This window comes from Embiotoca jacksoni, unplaced genomic scaffold (genome assembly GCF_022577435.1).
Source record: "Embiotoca jacksoni isolate LCO1_2020_lvr unplaced genomic scaffold, fEmbJac1.0.p SCAF_19, whole genome shotgun sequence".
In the NCBI taxonomy this organism is placed as follows: Eukaryota; Metazoa; Chordata; class Actinopteri; family Embiotocidae; genus Embiotoca; species Embiotoca jacksoni.
The window spans coordinates 10,711,408-10,729,965 of NW_027185329.1; the positions used below are offsets into that span (position 1 = coordinate 10,711,408).

General features: G+C 43.5%; 1 protein-coding gene across 1 annotated transcript in view; it reads right to left on the reverse strand.

Moving 5' to 3' along the window:
• Positions 1–3,544: 3,544 nt before the first annotated feature.
• psmd1 (proteasome 26S subunit, non-ATPase 1) overlaps positions 3,545–18,558 on the reverse strand; it is a 36,316-nt gene continuing 21,302 nt past the window's right edge. The window contains exons 17-25 of the mRNA XM_069153448.1: positions 17,997–18,111; positions 15,421–15,537; positions 14,542–14,644; positions 10,495–10,664; positions 8,083–8,175; positions 7,643–7,729; positions 6,083–6,310; positions 4,729–4,895; positions 3,545–3,769 (exon numbers count right to left, since the gene is read on the reverse strand). Coding sequence (XP_069009549.1) covers positions 4,749–4,895; positions 6,083–6,310; positions 7,643–7,729; positions 8,083–8,175; positions 10,495–10,664; positions 14,542–14,644; positions 15,421–15,537; positions 17,997–18,111 — 1,060 coding nt within the window. The 3' untranslated portion in view covers positions 3,545–3,769; positions 4,729–4,748. The remainder of the gene's footprint in view (positions 3,770–4,728; positions 4,896–6,082; positions 6,311–7,642; positions 7,730–8,082; positions 8,176–10,494; positions 10,665–14,541; positions 14,645–15,420; positions 15,538–17,996; positions 18,112–18,558) is intronic.

Below are 18,558 nucleotides of genomic sequence, written 5' to 3' on the forward strand. Positions count from 1 at the left end.
CATGTCGTCGGAAATATGAAAAAAAAGTCATACTATAGCATGTCGTCCGAAATATGAAAAAAAAGTCATACTATAGCATGTCGTCCGAAATATGAAAAAAAAGTCATACTATAGCATGTCGTCCGAAATATGAAAAAAAAGTCATACTATAGCATGTCGTCGGAAATATGAAAAAAAAGTCATACTATAGCATGTCGTCCGAAATATGAAAAAAAAGTCATACTATAGCATGTCGTCGGAAATATGAAAAAAAAGTCATACTATAGCATGTCGTCTGAAATATGAAAAAAAAGTCATACTATGGCATGTCGACTGAAATATGAAAAAAAAGTCATACTATAGCATGTCGTCGGAAATATGAAAAAAAAGTCATACTATAGCATGTCGTCCGAAATATGAAAAAAAAGTCATACTATAGCATAAAAAGACACATGAACAGCATTTAATAGAAGCAGGAAAAAACAACAACACAGATGTCTGTACCTGCACATTGTCCTGCTGAGGAAATATTTCAGTCACAATTCTTTAATATCCAAAGTTAAGGGATCCATGTCTGAATTATTTGTGTTTGTGTTTAAAAAAAAAAAACAAGCATTGACTGATATGTTGCTTTTAGATTGAATATATTTGTTTGGCACCGGCATCAAAAATACAGTAATTTTGTGTCATTTTTGCTTAATGCATGACACAAACAACCACTGCGGTTGATAAAGTTTCTTTTTGATCGTCGAATTTTCAGATGAATTAGTTGTTTATTGTCCCGTTGTGGGAGGTCTCTTGTCATCTCACCGTCAGAGATACAAGGAAACGTACAAGCTGCAGGCCACCGAGGCCAAAATCCACAACATCCTGGCGTCGTCCAGCGCGAGCGTCCGGAGAGCTCCGTCGTGGACCACTGGCGCGTCACTCGCTGGCCCCTCCGGTCCAGCCAAGAACTGTGCGGGACCCCCCCCCCCCCCCCCCCCCCCCCGACCCCGGCCGTCCGGCCGGCTCTCCGGCGGGTCCGCGTGTTTGCTTTAACAACTCTGCCGACCCTCCGTCCCTTCATCGACACCGCCGCCTGCATCCACAGACGGTGACTGCACGCTCGCCCTCCTCCTCTTCCTCGACGGCTGGTTCACCAGTCAGACGCGAGCTCCCCTCCACGGCTTCGACCGCGTGACCGGACGCAACCGGGGGATCGCATAATTCCCTTGTATGGTGATTTGTAGTTGTAATCGTCAGGGAATTTGGAGGTGCAAACTTTTTTTTTTTTGCTGCGCTTCCTAAAAAGCGCTTGGGGCCGAGCTCACGGGATGGGAGCCCCGGTTTTGTAAGCGAAACGTCAAAAATTCTTTTTGGAAACGAGGATCCTTCGCGAATCGAATATTGATCTGTGAGAGGTGCGGAGCATCGTCGGCCTAATGACTGAATGTTGACGCGCCGACGGCCAGCTTTCATTCTTTTTTTACGAGCCGACGCGGCCTGTGACGCTCGCAGTTTGTGGTGTGGGGGACGAGACGCCGACGCAGAGGGGGGAGCGGGGGTGGAGGGTGGGAGGGCGGGAGGGGGGGGGGGGGGAGTACGGTTGTTATGATGAGGAAAGATGACGAAAAGCTTTTGCAACGCTCTTCAGTAAGAAACCGATCCGCGTCGGCCTGTCAGCTCGCCAGAAGGAACAAAGACGACGTCCGCTCTGTCACGGAGAGAGACGCGAGAAGTATGAAACGTGGCTTTGAGCGGAGCCAGATGCTCCACTCGCACACAGGATGACAAATCTGAACCTCGTCCCACCGGCGCTTTACGGGGGACCTTCGGGGAAGCGGAGGCCTGCAGCGGGCCTCGCGTCGTCCGAGCTGGGAACGGCGGGGAAAGCGTTCTGAAGCGCGGCCAAACACTCTTGTCCCGTGCAGAAGTCTTCAGGGACGTAACGGACGGTTGTGGACCGTCGTCTCTGCGTCCATCCGCGTAGCTCGGATGTGCCGGACGTGACGGAGCGGGTCGAGCTCTACGTCCGGTCACGCGCCAAGTGACGCCGGCGACGGATCTGGTGGTGAAAGGGGAGGGGTGGGGGGGGAGTGTTTTTTTGCGTCGCAGACGACCAAGAAGAGGAAAATTCGGGAAACACTGTGCAGTCGATAGAAGTCGTTAAACATGTCCTCCGTTGACCGAGTATCTGGGAATGCGAAGGGAGGAGTTGATTAGACTAAATGTCTGGCCAAAGAGTATAAACTCCGGTTCTCTGATGGAAGCGGGTACGAGCAGCAAATCATCTCCGATGACCGCTTACTTCACAGCGGAGACGGTTTTTTTTTTTTTTTTCTCCCCCCGCCAGTCTTACACGTTAAGAGTCACACTGAGAGTCACAACCCACTTCATACAGAAAACAAACTGCCTGCGTCATCACGCGCTGAACGATTCCCAAACCGCTTTTCCACATCAAGCTTCATTTACCAAATGTAATCCTACTTAGATCGGGGGGGGGGGGGGGGGGGGGGGGACAGGCCACTTGGAAGATTGTAAACTTGATCTCTGGGTGGGAGACCAAAAACCACGATGAAATCAAATCAATTCTTCTGCAGGCTACTGAAAAAGCCGGATGGTTTGATTAGAAGGATATTTTGGATGTGCGACGCTCAAACTACGACTTCAGTTTAGGTTTCTGTCGAGCAGAATGCAATTATGGAGGTTCAGATAATTATTCTGTAACGGGAAAGAGAAAATAATATTCTCATGATTTCAAGCAGGGAAACCACTCTGATAAGACACGAAGGGAGTGTTGCAGGTAATCAGACACACCGAGTAGTTGAACGACGACTGATTTAGGCGATGTCTCATGTTTCAGGACGTCTCGGCTGAAATTAGCTTAAGGTTTTTTTTAATTTAATGAATCTCTCCAATGTAGTTAAAAAAATTTCCCCTCGGGGATTAATAAAGTAAATACCTACCTACCTAGTTTTTTCTGTTTATATGGTAAAAATAAAAATGTAGTTTACTGCGTTTTTTTTTTTAAATTTACTTCATTACTGATGTGGCATTTGTTCTATATTTAGCAGTAGTAACATATTGTTTACGCATGTGATATATTCACTGATTGATGCGTGTTATGAGTTATAGGATCTTTGGGAAAAGTCAGTAACGATCCAATAATAATAATAATATGTTTAATCATCTCATTATTTCTACATTTCAACAGTTGCGTTCCTACGTCATAAAAAAAAAGTAATATTTTAGTATCTTGTCCAAAATGTAAAAAAGAGTCACGAAAGAAATTCACAGTATTCCGGGCACAATGGTGTAGTGGTTAGTGCCGGTGCCTTTCATTGAGAAGGTCATCGGTTCAATTCCTGCTGGACACCTGCTTGTCAATTCCTAAAAAAAAAAGTCATACTGTAAAAAGTGGAATTTTTCCAATTTGGAAAGTGAAAATTTCTCTTTTGAAATGAAACAAAATGTAAAGAAAAAAAAAGTCAGACTATAGCATGTCGTCCAAAATGTGCCAATTTTTTTTTTTTTTTAACAATTTTGTACATGCATGAAATTGATGAACACAAACACACCAGTGTCCAATATATATCACTTTTATTGTATGGACTGAAATTATACAACATGAGAATGTAAAACATCCCCCTGCGTGGCCAAATGAGGAGCCAGAACAGGAAAAGAAACGTGTAAAAAGAGGGGAGTGAAGCGGGGGAGGTGGATGGATAACACGGATGCACACGGGAGGAGGGGGGCTGGGGGGCTGGGGGGCTGGACCACGATGCTGGGATCTCATTTCTTCTGATGCCTGAAGAGAAAAGGAAAAAAGTGAAATCATTTGAAAAAGGGTTCCATCTGATTTGTTGTCATGAATTTGCACCGTCTGTATTTGAATTTAAAGCCTGTGTGTTTAACAGTAGGAACTGGACTATAAAAAAAAAAAAAAAGGGTGCAGAGTTGATCGAATTCGTGATGAATAATAAGTGGACTCGCACGCACTGTCAGCAGAAATGTAATATAAAATATCTGCCAGACAGATGTGTAAGGGGAATGAACTCTAATGAAAACATGGTGGGCCTTTCTTCCCGTTTCCTGAGTGTGCACTCGATTACTCGGGTGGGGATGGGTTGGAGGGGGGGTGGGTGTGTGTGTGTGTGTGTGTGTGTGTGGGGGGGGGGGGGGGGGGGGTGGTGGCGACCAATCTAACGCCGAGCATCAGCTTCAGCGGCGAGTACAGAGGGAAGGTTTTCCCTGGAAGCCGGCAGCGATGTTTACATTCCTCAGCCAGCGATGGTTGAAACCGAGTCAGGCTTTTAAACAACAGCACAGATCCGCATTGTGTGTAACCATCACGTGACGGTACTTCCTGTTAAAACAGACTCGACAGCTATGCGGGAGCTGCACCGTACGTAACCCCGACCTGGACTTCCACCGTCCGGGGGGCTCGATTCGCTAGATGTTAAACTAAAAAAATAAAAAAAAAAAAAGCGCTCGCGCGTCGTTTGACTATAAAATGCTTCTGGAAGGAAATTAGAACTGGAAAATTGTTGCCGGTCTACGCGTGATGACAGTTTACAGTGCGGTCAAATCTTCTAAAAAAAAAAAAAAGTGAAATGTTTTGGATTCCAAATCCCTAAAGCACTAAAAATCAAAGTCAGGGATTTTGTTTGTTGTTGTTGTTGTTGTTGTAAAGACGAAGCAGCAGGTGAGAGACCGAAATGTGGGAAAAACTGAGCGGTGCGGTGGAATGACTCGGCGTGAACATACCTTCGCCGTGAGAGCAATGTCTACTCGTCCATGTACTCGAAAGGCTCGGGGGGCTCCGGCTCCTGCTCTTCCTCCTCGATTTTAGGGCCGTGAGCCGAGACGGGCTCCACCAGCTCCTCCTCCTCCTCGCTGGTGTCCTTCAGGATGATGATCCCGCCTGTGTGGAGCTGGTGACAGACGGGGAAGAACTACTGATTCAACACCGACACTCGTGTTTAAAAAAATAAAAATAAAAGAATAATCTCAGGGTCACGTCCGACGACGTGCGTCATCCGCAACAAATGCAGTACTTGAATTTCATATAAAAGGGAATAATTACAGTGTAACGCAAGCAGGTAAGCGCGTACAAACGAGAAGTTCTGATGAAAATAAATAAATAAATAAATAAATAAAACAGTAAATGGGAAGGTTGAATTCATTTGAAAGTTCAGGGTCACAGAGTTATAAAACCGTTTGGTTTTCAAAAGGCGGTTTTGTTTGGATCCAAACTACAAAGAGTATAAAAGCAAAGAGGAAACCTCACATTAATTTTCAATGTAACAAGCCTTCAGTAAATCTCCAGACGTTAACCAGATTTCAAGATAACGATATAAAACCTCTTCACTTCCTAAACCCGCCTTCCGAGTCAAAAACAAACCCTTAAAAGGAAAGCAGCGTTACCAAACTTCAGACGAGCAAAGACACCGTTCTGGCGCTCGGTCCGGCAATCCGTACAATGTAGCGCTCGGCTTGGCTCGCTGGACACAAAATCAAACAGTGCTTCCTCTTTACGGGACCGGGGCGAGTGCTCATTGGGCGACTGAGCGCCGTCCCGACGTTTACTGCGGAAAACTGTCAACATTTACAGCAGCACCGCAGAGCGCCGCTTTATAGGCCCGAAGAGGGGAGTTTTCTGGAATGGAGGGTTCCTGACGGACCCCGAAAAAAAAAAAAAAACACCGACAGGCTGCGAGCCGACGTATATTAGAGGGGAACTCCTCTCCCCAGATACTTTTACACTGTTAAAATACGATCACGTGACATCTTTAGTGCACATTTACACATATTTCGAGCTTGTTGTACGTGTAATGTTATCCAGGAGTAATGACGCTAAAACCAAGAAATGATTTGGGGAAACTGTGAGACTCGCATCCTTAAAGGGAAACCTCTGTAGTGTAAATGTCGGTCTACACACTTTGTGTGATGAACTCTTCAATGATCATTATGTCAATGTTAGACTGTCTTTTGTTTTTTGTATGCAGAAGGACTCTTTTGAAGAACAGACTTTTGCCGAGACCTTTAAATAATTGGAATCTGTAAAAAAAAAACAAAAAACACACGCACAAACACACAAACACTCTCTGAGGCCGTTTACCGGTTTGAAGGGTTGGTATCGGCAGGTCTCCGGCATGATGAGGACTTTCAGCTGAGCCGGCATCGCTCTGGCCGGGTTCTCCAGGAGCTGGAAGTTTGGCTCGGCCTCTTTCTTCTTCTCTTTCTCCTTCTCTTCATCCTTTTTCTCCTTCTCCTTTTCCTTCTCCTTCTCCTTTTCCTTCTCCTTCTCCTTTTCCTTTTCCTTCTCCTTTTCGGCCTCCTGCACCTCCTGCAAACAAAGAATCAGCATTTTCTGCATCAGGGACTTTTAAATACTTGTTTTTCTTGCACTTTTTCATTCGTAACGATGCCGTCCCTGTGGACTCTGCTGTTTCTTTACAATTGATTTGTTTTCACTTTGTAAGTATTTTAGAATTTACACAGTATGCATACAAAAAAAAGATAAACAGCATTTCCATTCCGATACTTTTTTTTTTTTTTAGGAAAAATGATCAACAATGACCCGACATACTCGATACATTTTTCTGAATATTCTTCTAAATAATTATGAGTTCTAACGTCTCTTGATGTCCAACGATTGGTTGCGCTATTCAACAGATGCTACGGACCCATAAAGATGACAATGAAGAATGAGCGTAAAAGGACAGTCCAGCTTTAAGGCAACAATAACAGATTCTGAACTGCGTGAACCCAGTTTCAGTGGAAACCTTTGCTTCAACCTCCATCTCAACAAGTCCAGCCAAATCAAATCAAAAGCCTGAGGTGTGAGCAGGCCGGACGTTTCCAGGCTCGTCTCTCAGCAGCAGAGCCGAGACGTAGCGTGCCAGACAGGATCTCACAGGCTGCTTAACGCCCAGAGAAAATCCCACTGAAAGTTATACTGGCTCCGGACTGACAGAGTCTGTCTGTGAACACTGGGAGTGGGTGAGTGAAAACATTAGGACAGGAAAAAAAGAAATAAAGGTAGGTGTGTGTGTGTGTGTGTGTGTGTGTGTGTGTGTGTTACAGACTGGACGACTGGGTGCTCGCCTCAGATACCACAATAAGTTGACAATAGCTGACATTTGATCTGAAACCAGGAGGGATACAGTAAAGTGCGTTACTAGGTACTAGTTGTCAACAAAACCCAATAAGACAACAAAAGGTGAAGAAAAAAAAAAAAGAAGCTTAAACTAAAAACACCAAGTTGCGGCTGTGCTGTCAAATAGTTTACTGGAGCCAAAGTCAGCCAACAGAGGCACCGTGGCTGTCATAAAAAAATAATCCTTCGATAATGCAGATTATACTATGAATGTTTTAGTGTACCTACTTACCTTCAAAGCAGTCTAAGACTACAACAGTGTAATAAATCTTTGAAAACTTCACGTGTAGTTTTGCTTTAATTCAAGAAGGACACCCACAAGAGTGTTTAAATCAAGTAAAATCGTCCTGCTTCTGGAGATAAAACTGCCGACTGTAACCTTTTTACTGCTCGGTAAATAAACTAAATAGATAAATTCATCTTTAAGGAGTGAAACAAGTGAACGCAGATAAGGAAGTCAGATAAAACTGTTAGTAGAAAGGGGGCAGAGCGTTTGAGCGTCGGTCTTTTTCCACTCACCACTTCCATCTTCTCCTCCTCCTTTTCTTTCTTTTCCTTCTCTTTCTTCTTGGCTTTGGCTGTGATGGAGAGAACAGCGGTGGATACCTGCCACGAGACAAGAGACCGAGAGACATTTCCACAACGTAAGACAACACCAGAGACATTCAAACCTTCTACAAACACGGGTTCAAACGTGCAAAACTAGTCAACCACAAAATAAACGTCCTTCATTATGTTCCGCGAGAGCAGCGAGGATTGTGAAATGAAGCAACCGAGAAAAAAAATAGGCCGGAGATGCTGAAATAATAAACACAACAGCTAAGAAAATGCCGAGTCTTTTAGGGAGGGTTCGAAATGATTCACAAATCAATACGAAACGAGGTCAGATTTCCTGAGCTAATAATTTCAGAAAAAGGAAATCAAAACAAGCTGATTTGTTGTGGCGCCTCAGTTCTCACCTTCTCCTTCTCTTTCTCTTTAGGAACCTCCAGAGCTGGCGGGTAAGCGAAGGTGGAGGGCTTACAGTTGGAGCGGTACTGCACCTTGGGCATCTGCACGCAGAGACAAAAGAAAAACAGGGTCAACCCTGATGGCATGACTTTTTTTTTTTATAGATGTTTAATAACGCCGTACGAACTGCTCGGAGGATCACCTTCGGCCCGGGGCGATGTGGACAAAATGAAATGTGACAACATTCTTGACCAAAGACCTCGATATCAATCCCGTAACAATATTTGAGGGGTGACTATTGGCGTTTTAAGAAAAATATTTACACAATGAGACGATGATAAATGATCATCGGTGCGCCAAAAAAAGCAAATAACAGAACGGTCGGGGAAGTTCTGAAAATTACATCATTTTCGCTTTAATGCAGCCTTTAAAACAGAGCAGAGACAACGCAAATGCCATCCGACGATATGACAACATCCCGTATCTAAGATGATATGTAGTCTCGTATCACGACATCAATATAAAATCTGTTTTTGCTCACTAAAGTTGTGTAGGGGGCATTAACCAGGACAGACCTGATGATCCCGAGCGCATTTAGTTCGCTTGTTTTGCCAACTACTGACATAAAGAATGAACTCTGACTCTCAACCTGATAGACTTTGTTAAAGTCTTTAAACCTGAACTTTTTTTTTCCAGGTTTAAATACTTCAACAAAGTTGAAACTTATTATTATTATTTTTTTTTTTTAAAGAAGTTTTATTTAAGGCTGAAGTGATCTGAGAGCGGAAGTTCAACTATCCGTCCCCTGCCTTTGTATCTTCCAGTAGAATCTTTCATCCTGCTCTATTTCTTGGTTAAAATGATGAGCTGCTGCAGAAGCACTGCCGAGAGAATGTCGCTACGAGTAAACCCGCCAAGTTACAGAAGGAACCGGTTAGTGAAGACCCAGGGGTGGCGGGACTTCAGATTCAAACTAAATAGCGAACTGAAGAGAAATGGGAATTGAGGATAAGCAGAAGGCAAACAAGGGAAAGACTGCAGTTCTTTTGTTTTGGTGAAAATGTCACATCAAAAGCGGCCGTAGAACGTAGCAGCTTAACGTCACCTCGAATGTCAGGTTTCAAAACTGCATTTCTCTCTCGGGATCGCACGTTTTGTGTGCCAGTCTCAACCTACTGGAGCACGAACACATGGAGGGGGACCAGATTTGACCAAAACGCTCCAGTTCTAAGTATTTTGTGACTTTGTTAGAATGCAGGTTTTGCAGACTCCTGCTTCATGATAAAAAAAAAAAAAAACAACAACAACCTTTAAGCAAGAAAAACAGATTTGTTTTCCACAGGAATCATTGTTACAGGAAAAGTGAAGATGGGGACAGCTTGGCTTACAATTAGTTTCTTTAACTAATTAACTGACTGTTACATGTGATTAGTTGACGGGTCTGGAAAAAGAGGGAGCCCTTTTGTTACAATGCTTTTCTTCTGATAAATGCAGCTTCAACTTTATGTAAAAATGAAGAAGTGGCCTGACAACTCGACCTAGACAAACATAAAAGAAAGTCTCCAGCCACGGCAGCACCAGCTGCCTTCTGTTTAGTGTAAGCCTTCAAATTATAACAGTTCACTGAAACTAAATGATTTAAGTGTCTCCAACAGAGCACCGCTGCAGCACAATGTGTGACTGGGAGCACTTCTTATTTCCTATCACCTCATAACTCATCCTTTCACTGCAGCATGGCGGCAGAATAAGAGGTAGAGGAGTGATTTTTCTTGCCGAGATACTGGAAGCCCGGCCACAAGTTTGGTAAATGACAAAGATGTCCTCTGTCCAATGAGGAGAAGCCAAGAATGTGAAAGCTTGTGCTGCGTTGTTTAACGACGTTTTGATGAACGCTGCCAGGATGCGGCGAGTCTGTTAACCCCAGCTAGCCTACACCCCCCCGCCCCCACTCCATCCCTGGTGTATTATTGGGGGCTGTACACCGAGTTTATTCTCCCGAGCCTGTTTGGGGGTTGCAAAGAGGAGCTAAAGCCCATCTAATGTCAGTTTAAGACTGCAATATGTCACCGTGATCCCTTGGCATCCGTGTGCGAGTGGCAGGGTGCCGGAAGATTCCCCCAGTCGGGAGCACCTGGTCATGGATAGGCTGCTTGGTGACAGTTGCCACTAAGGCAGGAGGCAAAATCATTTCTACACCGGATGCAAAGCCAAATACAAATTCAGCAGCAGAATTTGGCAGCCGTACTTCTACCCCTCAGCTCAATTGTGGTTTTAATATACAGTTATATTTACACATAATAAATAGAGAGTACTGCATTTCAATAACTGCCGTGTGACTTATGTATAACACATGAATGATAAATCTACTTTGGATATTCCTTCAGAAACACCGACCGCAATAACTGGAGACGCTTCAGTACCTTGAGGTCCTTGTTGAGGCCGATTATCGCGGTTGGCGTGAAGGCCAGAGACAGAAAGTGGGACAGAGGGAACCAGAACCAGAACTGGGTGAAGACCAGCAGGCCGACCAATGACGGCATGTGAGTGTGACCCGTCCTGGACTGCAGCGAGATGGTCACGTTACGTCCACCTGGACAACAGAGAGCACAGAGAGGGTTTCAATATTATGAACCAGGCCTGTCGGGTCATTCACCACGTACCACACAAGGTTTTTAGAGACATTACAGCTGAGTGTTAATTCCAAAATGACACTGCATAAACAGTTTATATACCAGGAGGATATTATTGTCTGTAGGTCAACAAGTAAATGGATATTCACTAATATCCACGACTAGAGCAGTAAGTAAAAACATTACGTGTAAAGGGTGAAAACAATTTTCATTCTATTTGCAGCTATCGTTGTACAGCTGGTGATAACTGAACTTTTGCTGAAACCTTTACAGTTGCACAGATATGTCATTGTATGAATGCCCAGATACTAGTCTTCTATTACCTTTACACAGACGTCTTATACAATAATGCACATTTCACAATTCCAATAAGAGACAGAAAAGAGACGAAAACTAAAATCCAAAAAGCTGCTGCCTAATTAAGTTTATCAATAAGGATTAGGCACATTCCCAGACATCTAACTCGATAGGTGATGGATAAAATCTTTTTAATTGTACAATTTAACAGCACCCAGTTTACGGAAGCGCGAGTGGTGAAATTGAACTGAACTGCAGGGTTACATATAAAACGTGAATCAGGTCAGGGCTGAAAACTAGGAGAGTTGAAAATGAGCCAGCTCAGCAAACCTCGAGTAAGCCACATGTATTCCTGATATATAAAGGTTAACAAATGACACAGATGAAACGTGGTGGTGCTTTGAGTTAAATGTTGATCTCCGCTGATAAACAGCACCTACAATAAAGAGACTCGAGCACACTTCGAACAGACTAACAAGGGCAACTAAAAAAAAAAAAGGGAGCAGCTATTTGAACAATAATGAAAGCAGCTCTTTTCTATGATGTGACATTTATTACTGCTTGTGGAACAAACTCGTGACATCTTGGCAGAGAAATCATCAGATGAGGGAGTGGGGGTTAACAAGGGTACAGACCAGGATGTTCACCACCCAGAAAAGGTGGTCTGATCTGTTGAACTCAAGGCAGGATTTAAATCACAGAGACATGCCGGTGAGGCAGTTAACCCGGGAATGTATTGTCTACAGCATCCTGCATTTAAATGAAGAAAAAAAAATAGGTCTCAATAAGTACTATTAGATTAGAACTGCACCGGAGATTAACAACTGATTTACGTCAAAAGAGGTGCGTCAGCTATATAAAATACTGCATACCTTTTCCTTCCACACGGAAGTAGATTCAGACAGTAAAAGTCCTCCAATAAATCACATCTTCAGGACGGTTAGAGGATAAATTTCGCAGAAACTTTTGAGATTTTTTTTTTTTTTTAAAGATTCAGAGATGTTGGGAGCCGCCGTTTGTGGTATTACATGACACTTCAGGGGAGTATCCATTCAAATCAATGAGAGTAGATTAAATTATTTCAACTAGTTGTACTTGGCAAATGAGTGCATACTTCAGACAACACAAACGTGAATAAGGATTTTAAGGAAAGCCAGTTATCACATCTCAGTTTGCATTTATCTCCGTCGTCCTTTAAATGAACTGAAACGGTGTTCTTGTTAACACATTTAACAGAGAAGTAAAAGGCCAAAAATATCTTTGTAATGTTGGCGTGACAAAAAAAAAAAATGAAGCAACTTCCTTCTAAGGAGCAGTTGAAAGAGGGGCTTTCTGTACAACCTCCTCACCGAGGTCACTCATTGTTAAAGTGTGAGCCCCACCAAATAAAAGCTGAAGCCATTCATTTGTATCTATGGAGATGACTAAAGAGGTGATTAACGGGGGGGGGGGGGGGGGGGGGGTCAAGGGTGAAACTCCAGGCAGTAAAAATAGAGGAACAGCCCTCCCTTAGCCTCCCTTGGACAAACAGAAGGGAGGGGCAGCAGGAGACAGAGGGCAGTAGAGAGGAAGCACCCAGGAGGAATCTGTCATTTCTACAGGGATGAATAATGAAAAGAAAAACTTTCCTTTAAAAGATAAGGTCACTGAGGAAGGAGCCCTTCCAACGATCGTCCTGAACAACACCCCTCAAATCATCTGATGCTATCTAGGTTTGCAACCACTCTAATGTGAGGTCACTGGGATGATTTAGGAACGGTGTCTTATCTTGACACCTGAACCAGTGTTGAAATCATTCCAGTCCCACAGATTTGATCGGAGGCTAGAACGAGTTGCGCAGTCAACTCGCCGCACCACAACTGAGTCCTGGAGAGTCTCCTAAATACTTAATAAGATGTTGAGAGCATTTGACGAGCAGGTACCCCACCCACCATTTTTTTTTTTTTTTTTTGCCAACTCTCAGTTTGTTGGGCCAATTTTCATTCCTAGGAGTTGGCGAGGGAGGTGTTGGGATAGCTGCGATCCCTCAGAGGTGTAATGTGACTAAATCAACAACCAGCAGTTTGAAAGGATGAAACAACTGGATCCCACAAAACCGAAAGACAGAGCATGTTTTGTTACAAGAAGGTGAGAAAACACACAAATAAAAGCAAATTAATGGACTGTATCAATTAGCGAGAGAAAGTCTGAACATATAAAGGCGAGACAGAAGACATGGACACAAGAGAGTGAGAGAGAGACCGAGCGAGAGACTGACATTTCCTGGGTAATGAGCGCCGGTGATTATGAAACTGAGCTCTAATCGCTTCCGCCAGTCAAATTAAACACAATTACCACTGCACCTCAAATACTAGGCCCGGGCAGAACCATGGCACTCCAACATTCATACCACATGAGCTCGAGCATGTCTGACATTCAAACAGGGCTCGTGTGTGTTCTGCCTGAATGTGTGTAAACTGTATGCACCAGACTGAACTGTACTGACAACGTGGATTAGCACACGGAGCTGGAGTTCTGCAATCTGGAGAGAGAAAAAAAAAAAAAAAAAAAAAAAAAAAAAACTCACCCGTGATCACATCACAGTTTGTCTGGGTGGCCTGAGTTTAATGCGCCTGATTTGACAAATCATGGAAGTCCTGTCGGTCATCAAGATGGCTAATCAAAATGACCATTAACAGCAACGCAGGCGGGGCGGAGTTAATCAAGAGGCTATGAGATGACTGATGGAAAATGATTCACAACAACTCAAATCTTTTTAATGTAATGATGAAAATACTTGAGATAGACTTCACTTTGTGTAAGCTGCAACACCTGATAGTGTACATAGACAGCAGTGTCCAGCAGTAAACAATGATGGTTTCTTTCTTTCTTTCCGAGTGCACGCGGTTCAGCTAGAATGTTTTTTTTTTCTGCTCATGCCAACATGGACGACTCGTGAACAACACCCCTGTAAATATAGTATGCAAATATAGGTGTGCTCTGCATGTGGGAGAGTGATGATGTGCTGCTCTCTAGACCACACAGACACAGACAGACAGACAGACAGACACACACACCCCACACACACACACACACACACACACACGAGCTGCTTGCTTGTGTCCACAAACACCCGCGCAGATACACAAACACAGAGACTTATCAGACAAACAGTAATCACCGGGGGGAGGGCGGGAACCAACCGGCCATGTGTGGCTCAGAGCAGAGCTGAGGTTGGACCGCCAGGCGCTAAAGCACCTTAGCATGATCTGTTCCAGAGACGCAGTGCACGGGTGGTCAGCCAAAGAGGGTTACTCTGTGTTTGCTTGAGCGTAAAAGGACTCAAATTAAGAACGCACACATGTACACACACACAAGGCCAGAAGCCCACATAGATTTAGAGGAGTTCACTTCTCGGACCTTGTAATTAAGAATTATAGATCTTTTTGTATCCCCCTGAGGGGTGAAGGCACATGGGACACGCAGGACCACATACTAGTTTAATCTTTAACTCAGTGACAGACATAGATAAACCATATACACCAGTGTTTGGATACTGACCTGCATCGAGGATTCCCTGGGCCAGGATGGCGCCGAACTTGGCCATAACGTCGTCGTGCTTGTCGTTGATAACCTTTGCGTAAAGCTGCCTGAACTGGTTCACCTAAAATGATGGGACATTTGGAGGTAAATCATTAAAATAAATCAATGCTGTGCAACAAAGCTATATATACATTTTTCTGCCCAGTCAGCCTGTGCCACCACGTCAGGCTCTCCAAATAAAAGTGAGATACACACGATCAGCAGAATATTCACAGCCCCATCACTCACGATGACGACGATGATGATGATGATGTAGCACCAGTGGGAGTCCCAGCTCTGACAGCACCTCTTGTGAGCCACACTGAAACCTTTTGTAAATGCTCTGCTGGGTGATTATCACCCAATTGGGCCATTTTACCACGCTGAAAAACTAAGGTCTTAAACTGACGTCTACAACTGTGGAGCACAGCTGGAAATTAAAAAGGCTGATGGGGAAACGGTCACGGATGTAATACCTCCTGATGTTCCACTGTTTGGTAAAAATGGACTCTTGCGCAATCCTGCATACCGCCCTGAGCTTTAAGGACCGTTGCTGTGCAGATGAGGAGTCTTTGAAAATGTGTCTGGCATTTCTTAACTGCCTATGACGAAGTATGAAGTGCTTCAAGGGGGAGTGCGTGCAGTTATGCCTGACTTAGTAACCCTCCGCATGTCGTTATTTTGCAGATAACCAACCGACACCAGGACAAAAAGCAGGGCCGTATGGTTTTGTACTTTTACAAACTGAAAAACATTCAAGAGGAAATTGCTCTGCTGTTTTATAGGTATAGTCAAGAGTCTAGATCAAGTCTTTGATGAGGGCTGCGGGCTATGAAGCCCGTTTCACTATGCACTCACCTTGGGACAGGTGACTTCAGTCTGCTGGATCATGATGAGGGCGGAGGCAATGAGGGCGCCTTGTCTGACATAATTCACGGGGTCATTGGTCATGGGCTCCAGCAGATTGATGGCCTCCTGTGAAGGAGGAGGCATAAGAGAAGTTGGTAAATGTTGCTTAAAATAATAAACATGCATGTTTTTATGAAAGGGCAAAAACCTTGCGGGTATTGTACACATATTGCCAAAGTATGATTGAATGGCTGACCTCACTAAGAATGATTTTTTTTTAATAGAAAAAAGTTATTTCAGATAATAAAAAAATATAGAATTCAATTAAAAAAAATGGAAATTTCTATTTTTCTGTTCCAAACAGAACAGATGAGTGCAAACAGGGACACTTTTGATTGGTTAAATACAGGAAAAGGGATTATCAACAGAGGCAACCAGACCCCACAAATTAATGACATTAGTCATCCATATCTGGTTGCCACCGACAACTGAGAAACAATCAGTCTCCTCCCATGGCACCCTGTGAAGGAGTGCGGGAAGACCGCCTCTTTTTCTTTGCTCTCTCTCCTCTGTTCTGCAACCAGTCCATCATTGTTACTTTTATTTCTCTTGAACAGTAATGGCTGTAGGCCACACCACCAGGCTCGCATAGAGGCGTCAGCTCCGCCGAGGAAAGAGAAACAAACTAGGATGATGACAGTGGAGGTAAAATAAACCATGTTTCATCTGTGTTCCCGGCTCAGCTGGCTGAGACAGCGGTGCACCGGGATGATAAGTCAGAGTGTAAAGCCAACACTAGTCGACCACATCCTGTCCGTGATAGGTTGTTGGAGATGGGGGTTAATTGAGGGTATTTACTGTCAGACCCAATCAACAGAGAAGGTTGTTTGCTTATGAACATCTTAATCCATGTACAGTCTTGGGCTGTTTTCCTCAGGTTTGTGTCTCACTGTGAACTGAAGTTTAAATTAGATTCAACTCTGTGCTGCTAAAAACTGGCTGGAGGCTTGTTTAAATAAATGAAACTGTGCAGAACACACTTTACCGCGACATAATTTCCATTTTAATACACATTTATAAAACAGTATCACATGACGGAATACTAAATCATTTAAAGGTTTCTTGTGAGTCAGCTTGGAGTTTAACATTATATTTCCACACATAATTCCTGGTGAACAAGGTTTCCATCCAATTCACCAAACAAGCTCAACTGTTTTTTTTTTTTAAGAATTTCATTATGGCACACAATCAGTAGACTAAAACAAGGGTCAAAACATCTCTCCTGTGCAGTTTTTTTTCTCTTCTTTACAGTAGATGAGGAACACCAGTCCAGTAAACATATCCAAACTCCAAGGTGTAAATGACAGCAAGGGAATGTTCCCCCTGTAAAATAGGTGACCCAGTTCTCTTGCCTGAACCTCATTACTCTCACCGAGAGCCTAATGTGCTTCAGGTCTTATTGTGGAAAAACCAAGCAGTGGAGCTCCGGAGCTGATCAGGACTATAACAAACCTTGACCGACCGGAGCCGATCCAAAATATTCACTTTGGTGCTTCAAGGTTTAGGGTGCAATGAGCCGTGACTCTGCTGTGACACAGTAGACTTATCAGCCAGCATAATTAGATAACTCAGGAACTGGCAGCACCCTGACTTCTGTCTTCTTCACTCTTCCCAAACACAATGACAGGGTACAGCCGGGGGGGGGGTTGTTTGCCAATTTGGACCATTTTATCTGCTAATCTGGGATGAACTTTCCACAGTTCCTCTGTGCTGACAAAATCAAAGCAAATGTTGATGGACGACAAGTAAAATAGCTGCTTACTTTATGCTTTGATTACAGAACAGGGAATCAATGAAGCACTTCAATCAACCTGTGGCATTAAATTAATGTTTCCCTGAAGCAGACGATCCTCAAAAGCAGGTGAGTCTTGAGGTATAATCTCGGGATAATTGCAGCTGGTTTTTTGACAACATCATTACACCCTTTTTATTTAGTATTCATTCTAATGCAATCATTAGGTCTAACAAGACAAAACACACAACCTCATTTTAGAGGCTTCTGCAGGGGTTACAGAAAGTGAGCCTCACCTCAGTCTCACAGAGGAGTCATCAATCAGCTGCTTTAAAGAAAAGCCTTTGTTCAGCATAGATAATCTTTCCATCAGTGACGCACATGTTACGCCAAAAGGAAAAGAAAGTGCCAGGGATAAATGAGGACAGACGGGCTTGGTTTAAAAAAAAAAAAAAAAAATGCTATCTAAACTTGTCTTCAACACAGACCTTTGAGAAATATCAATTCCAGTTATTATCTAAAAGGACCGGAAGAATGAGCCATTACAAATTCCTAAATAGTGACCTGGTCTTTATTTAGATCAAGTGAAGAGAGAACCACACCTCCTTACAACAGTGTTAAGCTACTGCTATTGAATGTTTTTGCAAAGATTTTTCCATGTTTTATATTAAAAGCCTACAATCAGTTCACACAGTACTCTTCCTGGCAGAGTTTTATCAACAGTGGCTCAGCACGATCAGTGATAAAGGCAAGGCAAGGTAACCGACTTTTTGAGTTAAAAGGAGGCGCTCACCTTGTTGCCTGTGCCAGCACAGCAGATGCCCAGAGCCATGGCAGCTCCACAGCGCACGTGAGGGTTGTAGCTCTCTGACAAAAGAGACACCACGCTGGGACACTGCTCAGGGGTCCTGGAGAGACCAAGAGAAATGCAAAAAGAGTCAAGAAGGCACTTGGAGTTAACTATTTGCATTAATTGTGATAGTCATATAGCTTTAAGAGAAAAAAGAAAAATACATCCAGCACTGATGCTTAAAGTTAACATTTTTTAAAAAGGAAGAGACTTACTTCCTAATGAAATATTACAGCATTTTGGAGGGCGAAAGCAAATAACTGGTTGTGTGTTAAGATCAAGTTTTAATATGTCACAACTTCAGTTTGGATGTGGTATAAATGTTACAAATATGCTCTTTGTGCCCACAAGAATACAAAGGGTAAAATTTTAAGCAATGCATCAGGTGATTTGTTCCATGTAATGTAAAGTGTTTCAATGGTAAATGCGTGTTTGGCCATTTTCTCACAGCAATGCAAACATTTAAGCCAAATCTTTGGCTGAAGACACAATTGCACATGATGTG